General features: G+C 37.5%; 1 protein-coding gene across 4 annotated transcripts; it reads right to left on the bottom strand.

Moving 5' to 3' along the window:
• Positions 1–1,308: 1,308 nt before the first annotated feature.
• Positions 1,309–4,068, bottom strand: LOC113658332. Of its 4 annotated transcripts, none has more exons than XM_027170696.2 (5): positions 4,045–4,068; positions 2,475–2,574; positions 2,112–2,273; positions 1,746–1,877; positions 1,309–1,637 (listed from the first exon to the last, which is right to left on the bottom strand). In XM_027170696.2, the coding sequence occupies exons 1-5, from the start codon at positions 4,051–4,053 to the stop codon at positions 1,504–1,506; spliced, it is 537 nt and encodes a 178-aa protein (XP_027026497.1). In that variant the 5' UTR covers positions 4,054–4,068; the 3' UTR covers positions 1,309–1,503. The 4 variants fall into 4 exon arrangements, with proteins under 4 accessions (XP_027026497.1, XP_027026498.1, XP_027026499.1 ...); XM_027170697.2 differs by lacking the exon at positions 4,045–4,068 and adding an exon at positions 3,678–3,833; XM_027170698.2 differs by lacking the exon at positions 4,045–4,068 and adding an exon at positions 3,443–3,656.
• Positions 4,069–13,408: the final 9,340 nt, after the last annotated feature.

The raw sequence follows: 13,408 nt of genomic DNA, 5'->3' as shown, positions 1-13,408 counted from the left end.
ATTCAAATTAAGGCACAGATTCAGACTGAAGTGGCATATTTCTTATTCCATAGGTAAGGACTATTTGCGAAGACCTGGGAATGGAAACTGTCAGGATTAACCAGGCAGTGGGCTCAAAATTCCTACTGCAGCGCCTGAGTATGCAAATATAAATTGTCTTTTTATTTAATTTGTGAGCCTTTAGGACTAACAGGCAGTCTCTCACAGATGTCTTACTCTTACCTGGCATGTCTACATCTGTACTGTTGTGTTTATTTGTAACTTAGTCATTTTTGCTGTCATGGCGGCTCAAGCTGCACATCACTCAGTAAGGCCGCCTGCTGCTCTGCACCTTACAGTGACCAGAAGCAACATACTTCGCTTCAAAATGCATTTAACATTTTCTGTCTGATCACATTAATGGTGTTTGTTTAGCGGGTACATTTTTGTCATTATGTTAGCTTGTACTGAATCCCAAACAGCCTCCTGTTTTCTGTATAGGTTCAATGCTCTTCATACCAGATCTAGTGAACTACATGCTCTACATACTACATGCAACTACATTCGAATAGCTAAAATAGAAATCCGCTCTTCTCCAAATGCTACTTTTTTCATATCTAAATATACAAATAGGATTAATATATACCATATAGTCACAATCTCATTCAAGAGTAACTAATTAAGAGAAACATTTTACTTCAAACCAAGCTGAACCATGCTGAGAAGACAACTGCCCGAAAATCTATATTACAGCTGCTCTGTAGACACTGTTTTAACAGAATGCATTCCATATAAAGAAAATTCGCTGCTTGTATGCTGTGTGTGTGTGCACGTGTGTGTGTTTACTAAATGAGAAAGACTTGAGTGTTTTGTGGTGTGTGTGTGTAAGAACAGCTTGGTAGAGTGAAGACCTTGGCAGGACACTATGTAAACTAGGTAACTTAAATTACTTTTAGAGTAGCATAATAGCATAGCTAAAATATTTAAAGCCTCTTGGATGTCTTCACAATATTTATAACACATAGTGTTCTTTTTCCTATGGCCTTAAACTCCATTATTTCTTTGAAATGTTTTGTTAATGTGTACTTGTACTTTATGTTCAACTGAATAAGACAAAAAAAGAAACTATTTTTTTAAAGCTTTTGGTTTATTTAAAACATCACCATGCCCCTAATTGAATGTTTTATGTCTTAGGAGTTTTTTAATGTCTGATATCATCAAAATGAATAAAGACCAATCAAATAAAGAATGTCTGTGCTTCTGGTCATTAGAATGCATGTGTGGTTGTATACAGATGTAGAAAAGATTATTCCAAAATGAACAAACTGATTTATTCCATATCAAAGAGTTTATTGAACATTACTCCAACAATTAATGGCAGAAGAATTGGGTCAGAGCATCATCAACTCTCACTAAGAGTTAGAGATTTTTATTCAGTATATTTTTTCCTTTAGATATTTTCATGGACAGTTGAGGACAGACACCTTGGTTATAACAGAAGAGGCTGTTGAAACGACTCTAAATTTATTTCCACTGGCCCTTCTCATAGTCCCATTTAGCAGAGAAACCTTGCACTGGGTTCACTCGCATATCCAACATCCTCTTCACTTGCTTAGCTTCCCATTCTTCATCAAATGTGTGAGGAGGATCAGGATAAACTGAGGAAGGAAGAGGAAAAAATAAAACACCTCAGCAGTAGCACACTAAATTTTGAGATGCATTTTTTTTTAGTTCACTGGAACTCAGACATGATTGGTCCACCATACCATAGATGCGCTGCCAGAGCACCACCAGGCCAGTTAAACCCATGAAGAAGAAGATTCCACCCAGCACGGTCTTCCACTCACTGGAGGGCTTCTTCATCTCTGCATAAGAGTCTTTAAACATAATCCGGTACACTGAGACACACAACAAAACCACACATCAGTTATTGGCAACCTTAAATTTTTGAGAACAAAACAAAATGTAATGTTACTGAAACATGTTCCAGATTTTACATATTATATAAAAGCATCACCACATGAGCATAGGTTATCGAATATATGCACGTTTGCGATTCTTAGCAATGGAAATGGTTTTTATTATTATATATAAGAAAGAGAAAATACGAATAAGAAAAAAAAAATACAAACAGGCAACTTTCTCCTCATTTGTAAGGTTGTTCCATGGTCCTTTCTCCTTCTGTTTCAAACTCTTCTCGGTAGCAGTAAGGGTATTGTTGTACGGTCTGTCTGGTAGCGGAGAGTCCAGACGATCGTAGTATAAGGGTAGAGACATGTCAGTCTGCTGTGACACTTCAGGTCAGGATGGAACAGAGGTAAACATCAGTAGTGCAACTGAATAAAATAAGAACTTGCACACGCTGAGGTCATAACTATTGCTTTTTACCCTAGCTTAAGTCAAGAGCGTCCCCTAGTGGACACACAACTAACACCAAGTAATTTTTATAGCAACATAATGTACACTGCAAGCAGACAGTACAATATAACTATTACCTTGGCCATGACTGGCCATTCTGACACTAGTGGTGCTGAGAGCAGCCGCTGCCCTTCTGGACAACAGCGTCCTCAACCGTCCTGCAGTCAGGCACAGCATCTGAGACACAAAGGATAATTTCATGGACACACACATTCATCTCATACATTAAACATCAGATGGATTTACTTATTCAAATCCAAATATATTTTTCTCTGTTTAATAATTTTAATAAAATAATTTTATGGATCACAGCTTTAATCTCCAATTTCAAGTTATAAGAAGTGAAAAACTAATTAATGGTTGTTTATGTGCATCAGCTCGTCCTGCGTGTGTGTGTGTGGAGAATCACAACGCGTGCAACAGAGACATGTTAAGTGCGTCTTAATCGCCAAATTGGACATTGTTCAGTGTTGGAATCATTTCCATACAGTAAGGATAAGTGAAGAAAGAAAAACACGTGGAAAACGAGGTGTTTAATAGACGCAAGAGAGCGCGCAACAACACGTAACTAAAATGGGCGAATCTGGCATTAGTCCAAGTGCAAACTGTGCGCCAGAATAAACAGCCGCTCTTCTTACGTTAACCAAGACAACACGTCGAAAAGAGAAACATCCAAAATAATTCGTTTTAATATTCTGACTGGCTTTATTGTACAATAAAAGCAGTGCAACACACGATGTAAGCTGCTAAACTAAAATCCAACGCACTTTCCAAAAATAAACAAAAATCTTTTTACACTTGTTTGCATTTTCCTCTCGCTGCAATTAGAACATGCATGTCTGCTTTTATCCAAAACCAAAGTTTATAACTCCTTGTGTGTGATGTTAATAAGTAAGCTGCAGTGGTTTCCTTCATTTTCCTGCAGGTTTGATATGAAACCAAAGCGGCCTTCATCAAAATTAAAAATGCGCAACAACTTCGTATTAAAACTGTGCCACGCGTCGCAAACACCCTCTTTGGTGGAAATCTGAATAAAACTACTTACGGATGCACTGAGAGAATTGACCACAGGGGTATAAACAAACCACAAATAATCGAACGAATATAAGAAATTTTTTGCCTCAAAATGTTGCCTCAAATCCTCCTCGAGCGCAAGACCTAGCCTTTAAAACTATTGCGGGTTGCCAGATTGAAACCAAAATCTCTTTCCAAACACGTTGGTGCACAGAGTACATGCTCAAACCAACGCAAATTGTAAATAAATTGTAAATTGTAAATACCATTTATATCCTACATACTGAGAGCAGTTTCCCGAGGTCGATATAAATACAAATAACACGTTGAAAAGGTACACACAGGCCAATCTGGCAACCCAGTTACCAATCAGGCCTGTGGGAAGATATTCATTCGACTGTTAGTCTAATTAACCCATTTAAACACAGCTATGAGAGTACGTACATTTATATTTACAATTAAATACGAATTTAAAATGAAATTCTAAGTTATACGTGTTTGCATTACTTATCTTGCTTTTCTATTTACAAACGCTTTAATTGCTAAATTGACGTGGTCACGTGACTCATTAAGGCTCTCATTAAAAAAAGTGGTTTATATCCTGTGACATGAAAACAACCTAATTTCATTTACATTCTGCATCTCGTTAGAAGAAAGTTGCCAGTTTAATTTCAGTAGGATGAGGTGAAATATCTCTTCCTGGCAACACAGCTCGTTCTGGGTCACCTAAGGTCCCTTCTGGCAAGCAGACCTCTACAATAAAACTCTAACCCTTTGACTCGCACTAGGCCTTATGAGCTACAAGAAGGATAAATTTAGCTGGTTACATTTGTGAGTTCCCAGCCCTGGTTCCTGGAGGACATGCTGTAATACACATTTCTTGGTTTTGCATATGCCTGCTGTGCACATATTAAATGGATTGGCTACAAACTACAATGTACATTCTGTATTTAGAACCATTAAGGGTTCCACTGAAAAATCATTAAAGGTTCTATGTAGAACTTGACTAACCGGATAATTATCAGCCCTGCCAGTGGTAAAAAAAAAAAACAGAATCAGGGTTGAGAATCTTAAATAACACAACATTAAATATCTTACTGCAGAAAATAACAATTAATAAGTAAACAAAGTCTACTGGTTGCAGTGTACATAGAACTGACAGATAATAAAAATTGAAGCACTAAGTTTAAACACAACAAGCATAACACTGACAGAAAAAAAATTGTTTTCCTTTGCCAATTTGATACAAGGGCTTTGTCATGACATTAGAGAAATGAACATAAAGTGATTCAGGGGACAGTGTGGCTTAGTGGTCAGCACATTTTCCGGGCACCTGTAAGAATGGATAGTGTGATTCCTGCCTCTTACATGTTCTTATGTCCTTTGGGGAATTATTCTGGGTACTCTGGTTTCCTCCCCAGTCTAGAGATGTGTTTTAGGCTGACCAGCATTTCTAAATTGTCTGTTGTATGTGATTGAAAACAAACTTGGCAAGACTGAGGTGAAATTATAATTAAACACAGAGAGGAAGTAAAAGAGGCATGTCGAAACATTTTATACTTTGAATTGTTTTTTTTCTGCTGTCCTGCTTGAACCCTGATAAGAGTTTCCATCGTCAAAGATCCATTTGTCATAAAGGTTTTGGGGAATTTTTGTTTAAGTGTAATTACTCAATGTGGCCTCCAGGTGGCAGCAATTATCCAATTTAAAATATAGTTCGTCAGATCACCACTAGGAGCAGTGGTGTGTTCTTCAGTGTCACTTGGCTGTCAGTAATAACTAATGTTAACAAACGGTCTTAAATACACTAAAACCTTCTTTAGGGGGTCTTGAATAGTTTAGTGTGCTTAGCTTCCATAAAAGTCTTATTTTTTGATACATTTTGGTGAAATATTTAAATTAGACTAGACAGAACTACATATTTAGTAAATATTTATTTTAATATGAACTATCTGATTTCACAGTTAGCCTGGTAAGTTTGTTTAGTGCTGTTTAACTTGTTCTTGTAATACAGATTATTTAATAATGAACTAATTCAGTGAAATCAAGTCAGGATTTGAGTCTTTCGGGGATCATTTAGGGTGTAAAATTCTCTGATCAGCTCCCTGATGTCACATGGTTTGTAGACGGTACCAATGGCAGCTGGCAGAACAAAACCCAGAATCAAATTAGACATGACAGACTTGCCCATCTCCCCACTCCACAGAAACTGGCATGTGTCCAGGGGCGGTTTTAGGATTTCATCTTTAGGGGGGCTTAGCCCTCAGTGAGAATTTTTATATTATACATGACTACATAATAAGCCAAATGTTATGGTATTATTTAAAATGGCAAAAGTGGACAATAAAATTTTATGCATAATGTAATGATGCCAGTCTTGAACCAAATCAGTTCATGCATGTGTGCATTCTCTACGAACAGTGTGTCCAATGAATGCAGTCATTAATAAAATAAATATTCACAAAAGAACAAATCAATAAATGTTATTTTTATTTAGTATTGAATGGATTGGTTGAATTAATATTTTGTTTGTGCTATCAACTCTGGTAATAAGAATAGTGAAATTTCACTGCACTCTGACTGATTGTGCTTCTCCGTTCAAATAAAGCAGACAGCTGATGACGCACTTTGAAAGACTACAACACACGCACGTAAAAGCAAAGTAAAAAAAATTCGCTCTTGGATCAAACTGATAAATAATTTTCTTTCCCATCGAAAACATGTCCTGCATTTTAACATAATTTTTATTTTTTATTTTTGAAAGTTAAAAATTATACTTATAGTTTTAGGGTGGCTGAGATCACAGACAGGGGGGCTGGAGCCCCCCTAAAAAAGGCCTAGAACCGCCCCTGCACGTGTCCCCATCAGCTTCCCCCAAATATACATTAAACCTCACCCCTCCTTCCAGTCGTTACCCCATTGTTATCATGCAGTCCTACAAGGTCTTTTTTCCTCCCACTCAGCCTTAATATAATCTCAGATTTAGCATTTTTTACTCTCTGGAGGAAACATGCACACCATTTGTCTTTGTCCTGCTCTTCTCTCACATTGTCCTGTCTCTTTACACAACAATAAAAGAGCTGAGATGAAGATTGAAAGAGAAATTAGTCCCTTGACCGATAGCTTGGGGTCAGTCTGGCCATGTGTTATAAGACTGTCCAGCCATGCAGTCAGAACCGCAGCAACAGTACTGCATGCGACAGGACGTCCCATGTGACATAGCCGTTTTCTGAACAGACTCCTATATGACAGGTGTCTCCCAACGGCAGGAGTCTCTTACCACTAGGCCTTGGGTTGGATGCTCATTACAACATGGCCAAGAGAAATTCACTGTCTGTTTATTTTTGCGAATGTGGTGGAGGAGCTAAATGCAGAATCTGTCTATAGCAGGCCCTACATTGTTGAGTATGTAGCCATTTCTGTAAAGTCTATTTCCATATCATAAACAATGTATATACACAAACAGTATTGACTCTGTACATTATCTACAAACACTACAATAGACTCAGATTGCATAAGAATATTGATATATAAACACATACTGTATACTAGCTCTTATAAGCAGTACAGCCACACTCAGATGTAAATTAAACCATTTCCCCACCAACATATGCAGTATTTTTTATTTAAAACAGACAAAACTCTAGAGTCAAAGACTAATGCTTTTGCCATTAATACTATATTGTATATTGGAATAGATGGAAATGTAATGTATATATAAAATAAGTAGCTCAGACTCATACAATATCTGGAGAAAGTGTTCAAATCCATGAAGCAATCATAGAAAACAGTTCCACATATTATTTGCTGTTTTTCTGTTCTAAAAAGTACCACTGACCTCATACTATGCTAAAAGTGGGGATTGGTAATGGTTTATTTCGAGCAGTGGGTTGACATGAAGACATGGTACAGTATTTTAAGAAAGCATATGGTTTAAACCAACACTTGTGGGATAAGCTGTAACTGGCCACATAGGCAGAAACATACTGGTGTCATTTAGCTTTTATTTTTTATTTATTTTTTTTGCACAATCTAATCATACACTTGCACATGCTTATTTCGTGGATGTTTTTTTTTCTGAGAAACTTTCAAGTGGTCAAGTGCTAGTTATGGGATTTGAACTCAAATCTGTCTGATCTCTAATACCTTAACCAATGAGCTATCACTGACAACACTTTTTAAAAACTTGTAATGACTTACGCTATATTTACTGGGTTTCTTAATAAATATTATGACAGATCAACCCACATGTAGCCCTAAATGAAAGTTGTCATTAATTTGGTACTGAGTGGTTGATGATTGGGCCATTTAGCTACGGTTTGGAGGGCTGAGTGTTCCTGGCAGTCAGGAGAATGAGATTTTCCATACAGTACATTTGCTTTCACCAATTTAAATTTGTGCATCAGAAATCCTGAATACAAACATGCCTGATTTATGTACCACCTGCATGGTGCCCTGGTATGAACTGGCATCCTATCTAGAGTGTATTCCCATCATGTGCCCAGGATCTAACCAAGATAAAGTGGATCGAATGAAGAAGAATATATGCATAATGATGAATACAGTATATGTGTAAGGTTTGTATTACTGTATTTGTCTTATGTCTTTCTTATGTTCAGATGTTTTGTATTTATTGTTTTTTGTTGAAGGTATCATGCAGTCATTCACATTTTCTTTTGCTGTTCTTTCCAAACTCTGTTTAAAACATGAGCAGCATGTGCGTAGGAGGTGGAAGTACTAGTTTCCAAAACCTGAGATGGCATAAAGCATAATATGACCCTTTCTTGTATTTCCCGGTGTCACCAGTTTACTGGCTGGTCTTCATCTCACTGTCTCTCTTCACTCTTCAGCCTGTTTGAATGCCGGCATCACAAAAGAGCTCGAGGCATGCTGGGTAAATGGGTCACTCTCTGTAGACGCCTTGTTTCTTTTCTGTTGCTCATTTTGTTTGCTCACCACAGCTTTTTGTTGGGTCCTGAGCTGTAACTCCTCGCCAAGTTCTGCTTCAATAGCAGTAATGTCCTAAGCGGAGTGCGTGTAGATGTGTACAGACCCTTTATAACCTCACTTATCCACTTATTACTGCTCCTTCATCTTTGTTCCAGTTTTTTTCTTCTGCAACACAATACCTCTTGCCAAATTGAACATATTCTTACACAAATCCAAGATCGGTTGGGAATAGCAGTCTTATTTGCATTTGTTAAAGATTAATACAGAGAGGATATGTAATAAAGGTAATTAGATTAAGCGTTGTGCCTAAGGGTATGACAGCAGTGCTCTGCCTCTTCTGCAGGCACAGTCAAAGCCCAAGCAACAAGTTTGGCTTCTTACAAAGGATTGTGTGAATGCGTGCATATTTGTTTGAATGCCAAATCATGATTCCAGCTTCATTTTACTAAATAAACGTATCACATAGCAGCATCAAACTGTATTTGTAATGATAAAAATCTAGAAAAAGCAACACCGATCCATACACTTGAAAAATGTTTTGTCTTTTCTTTTTTTAATTTTTTTTTTTATATATATTAAATCTTTGGTGGTTCCTAACCTGTACTTCTCAAGCAACATGAAACTACAGGACTACACAAGTTACCTAAAATGAGAGTGTTTTTACATACAAAGCATTATGCAAGTCTTATTCATGTGTGTGGCATTACCTGTGTTTCACTATACACCAAAGACTTTTTTTTACATCTACATGTATTAAACAACTTACAACATGGCACCTTTTGTTTGAACCCACTAGTTTTTCAAGTGATCAAATATATTGGATGATGTAACTGACAGGTGTTTCTTGTTGAACAGGCGTGCTCTGTTAGTCTGATTGTGTGAACAGTTACTAGCTCTGAATATCTACTCTTAGGCTTAGGCCTGGGTTTCACCTGTGAAAACTATATATGTTAAGTTAAGAAAATGATAAACCAACACAAAGATCAGAGTTTTTTGTTATTTGAAAAAAATAAATAAATTAGATTTTAAAGCTAAGAAAAAAAGGAAAAATGATTGCACAAACATTGGTCATAGCCAGTACAATACTTTGCTCAATCAAGGAAAGCAACAGCAGTTAATGACAGAAACTTTGTAAGAAAAATAATAAGCTACCTCCACAGGACAGGGCAGGGGTGAAGCTATCACAATCCACTGTGGGAAGAAGACTTTTATTGCTGCATTATACTGTAGAAGCCATACCACCATATATGAATCACTCATCAGCAGTAAGACTCAGAAGGCCAGAATAGATTTCATAAAGAAATCCAGAGATAAGTCACAAAAGGTCTGGAAAAACAATTAACCTCAACCATAGTGATGGAAAGTCCAAATTGTTGAAATAGAAAGGATCTGGTCATGATCTGAAACATATGAGCTCATAGGTCAAACATGGTGGAGGAAGTGTCATGGCTTGGTCTTGCATTTCACTTCCTGAAGAGGTGACTGAAACCCCCAAAGCAAACAGCAACTTAAAGAAGGTGCAACACAAACCTGGAAAAATAATTAATAATAATTAAATTAATGAAACTGTGCTATGTTCTAACGTATTTAGAATGTGTCTAACTTGCCTTTTGATCTTAAACCAAAATGTCTTCAGAATATAGCAAAAACAATAGTTTTGGAAGGAACTGTATATTAAATATCCTGGAATATTCTCACTTATTTATTTAACATAAAAAAAATTACCATATAATGATTAAGTTTTAACAGCATGTCTAGGTCCAGTGCAAGGGCAAAGGGCGAGTCTAGGACAAAACCAATGGGTCTGAATAGTCTTGTAATGCACGTTTTTCCACATAGCAAGATTATCAGGGCAGCATTGTTTCTATGCTGAATTCAACTAAGTGAGAGATAAGAAACCTAACCTTTCTGAACTACCAGAGACCCTCATAACTAGTTATAACCATTCATGAGGTAAGACCTCATTGTGGTTCCTCTGTTCCTCATCTTTTTCTGTCATGCTGAACTCTTTCCCCATATGTTTAAATTCCTTATTTTTATTTTTATTTTTTGTTTTTTTATCATTCACTTCCTTTTTGTGCTCAGGCCACTGTTTTCCTGTATGCTGATGTGCTCCTTAATTTGTGTTGGTCACTCTATACAATACAATTCAATACAAATCGAATCAAATGCTTTAAAGAAGCTTTCCAGTGTTGCTATCTCTAACTATGTACAACATTTGTAGTGTACATGCTATTATGTTAAGATTTAGTAAGAGAGTTAGAGAGATTTAGAATAAGAGTTTAATTCTTAATGCAAAATTCTTTCTTAATGTCAAATGGACTGGTAAATGAATTAAATAATTGGATCTGATGCACAAATATGTATATGGGCATGACAAAACTGTAGAGAAAATGTAATTAACTGTGGTTTTTATTTTTATTGCCTCAAGGTTTAGAATCTCTAGAGTGCATTTTATTGTAGTTTTTAATTCACTTATTGTACGTACACTTATTGTTAAGGAAATAATAAGTGAAGTGTGAAAAACATATAATATATAACAAAACTTATAGTGATAAAACAATAAAAATGTTTTGTGTCTAAAGGCTTTGTGTCAAGGGTAAAGAAATATATTAAGATTATTCATGGAGATACACAAATTTGATACAGAAATGTGTTTGAAAAACATTGGTGTCTTAGTGTTCCACCAACTACTCAAGTTTTTTCTACTCAACTGACATTTTCACAGTTGAATAATTTTGCATCACTTATAACCCATTCACAATTTTGAGATGCCAATCAGCCTACAGTGTATGTCTTGGACTTGTGGAGGAAACCAGAGTAACCAGAGGAAACCCCTGAAGCACAGGGAGAACATGCAAACTCTGTGCACACAGGACAGAGGACAGAGGTGGGAATCGAACTCCCACAACAGAGACACGGGGCAACAAAAAGACAGATATTATAATTTCAAATGATGGAAATGAATGAATGGTGGATTTGTTTCAGTGCAAATCTAATGCTATTTCAATGCAGCCATCTGTCACTGAGTTTCAGCCATATTTGCAGAGTTCCAGGACAAGAACACTGAGCACCATCCATTATTTATCCTTCTTTATAATTCATAGTTTAGCCACGTGCTTCTGTGAAAGGAGCTATCACTATGTACGTGAACATAGTGAGCAGGTAACTTGTGCCTCTTTACTCCCAGGCAGCTTCAACTGTGTTAGATTAGTGCAGGGAGAAAGAAAGTGCAAAAATTTGACAGGAAAGTAGGGGTGCACTATCAATAATTCAAAAATGCAAATAAAAAAAAAAGTTTTTCTTTCTGTTTTATTTATATGTATACGTGCAAATACAACAGCATGTGTTTTTATAGATTATCTATATCTGGATGGGTTGTAGGCGTGTTTGCTTGCCCTACCATGATTTTATACAAAGAACCATGGCCCATGCAGACTCAAACCATGACCTTTGGTGTCTAGGCACACTCATCCGTTCTCCTGCCCTCCTCCTCCCTTTACTCTCTCCTGGGGCTCGCCATTCAGAGGCAGAGCAGCTGCTCATCTGAAGAGAGAAAAGGGAAGTGGAGGTAGATGTAGGGAACTGCAGTGTTTAGGGAAGTTCTGAAAAGTAAGGACAGGAACAGGAAAAGGGGAACTCTGACATATTTACAGTGGCTGTGTAGAGTTTGATTTCTATGAAGCCTATCCATAATGGTGCTAAATCCATTATGCTAAATATATGTCAATAAATGGATCTAAACTGCACATCTGGACTCCTGAATGCTACAGCCTGAACCCCCAAAGCCAAAACACTGACCGTCCAAAAGCAAAAATGTCTGTTGGCCTTCATCTGAACATGCTTATATCACATACACCACATACTGTTATAGTTATAAAATCCCTATAAGTGACATTAAGGGTACTTATGATGTAATTTTGAGGTAATTTCAAACGGCTGGAACCAGATTTCTTCTGTGCACAAAACAAACTTGGCCAATAAACCTGACTGGTATTCTGATAATCCAAATTGGTGACATTCATTCATTCATTCATTCATTCATTCATTTTCTACCGCTTATCCGAACTACCTCGGGTCACGGGGAACCTGTGCCTATCTCAGGCGTCTTCGGACATCAAGGCAGGATACACCCTGGATGGCGTACCAACCCATCGCAGGGCACACACACACACACTCATTCACTCACGCAATCACACATTACGGACAATTTTCCAGAGATGCCAATCAACCTACCATGCATGTCTTTGGACCGGGTGAGGAAACCGGGGTACCTGGAGGAAACCCCGAGGCACGGGGAGAACATGCAAACTCCACACACACAAGGCAGAGGTGGGAATCGAACCCCCAACCCTGGAGGTGTGAGGCGAACGTGCTAACCAATAAGTCACCGTGCCCCCCCAAAACGGTGACATTAAAGCATAAATACAATTCCCTGTGATTTGTTCAATCATTAATACTCCCAGTTAGCAGGAATTGTATTTTCATTGTGCAGTACAAACTTTATGCTTGTAGGATTTTGTGAGGTTTATGCATTATGTTGGCATTATTTGATGAGTGACACCAGCTCTGAAGAATTCTAACACACACACATGTTTCCTTCCTGCAATAACATTTATTGATTAATCTTCAATAACGGCTTTATTCTGGTGAGGGTTGTGACTCCTAGCTTTAGATCATTGCTGGTTTCTGAGATGGGGAAGAATGAGAGTTGATGTAGGTCTTTGTTCTGTTTTAATCCAGTGTGTGTCTCTGCTGCTTGGCATCTGCTGATCTTTCCACAGTGGGTCTGATGGGTAATTTCCACAGGGCGAGGGGACCAGCTGATGAATGAAGTGGTCTAATAATGGAGACCATATTATAAGAATAATGAGGGGGGGGGATAGGGGGTGGAGATAGAAATCAAGTGCACAGAGAAAATGGTGTCAGTTGATGTTGCAGGTTTACAGAAATGGAAAGGGAGGTGTGAGTAACTGATGAGATGCAGCATCACCTCAATCTTTATTTATCTTGCATCCAAAACACCTTGCTGCTGAGGTCAGGTTCT

This window comes from Tachysurus fulvidraco, chromosome 23 (genome assembly GCF_022655615.1).
Source record: "Tachysurus fulvidraco isolate hzauxx_2018 chromosome 23, HZAU_PFXX_2.0, whole genome shotgun sequence".
Classification (NCBI taxonomy): domain Eukaryota; kingdom Metazoa; phylum Chordata; class Actinopteri; order Siluriformes; family Bagridae; genus Tachysurus; species Tachysurus fulvidraco.
The sequence above is the reverse complement of the archived record's forward strand: the minus strand, read 5'-3'. Positions and strand labels throughout refer to the sequence as shown.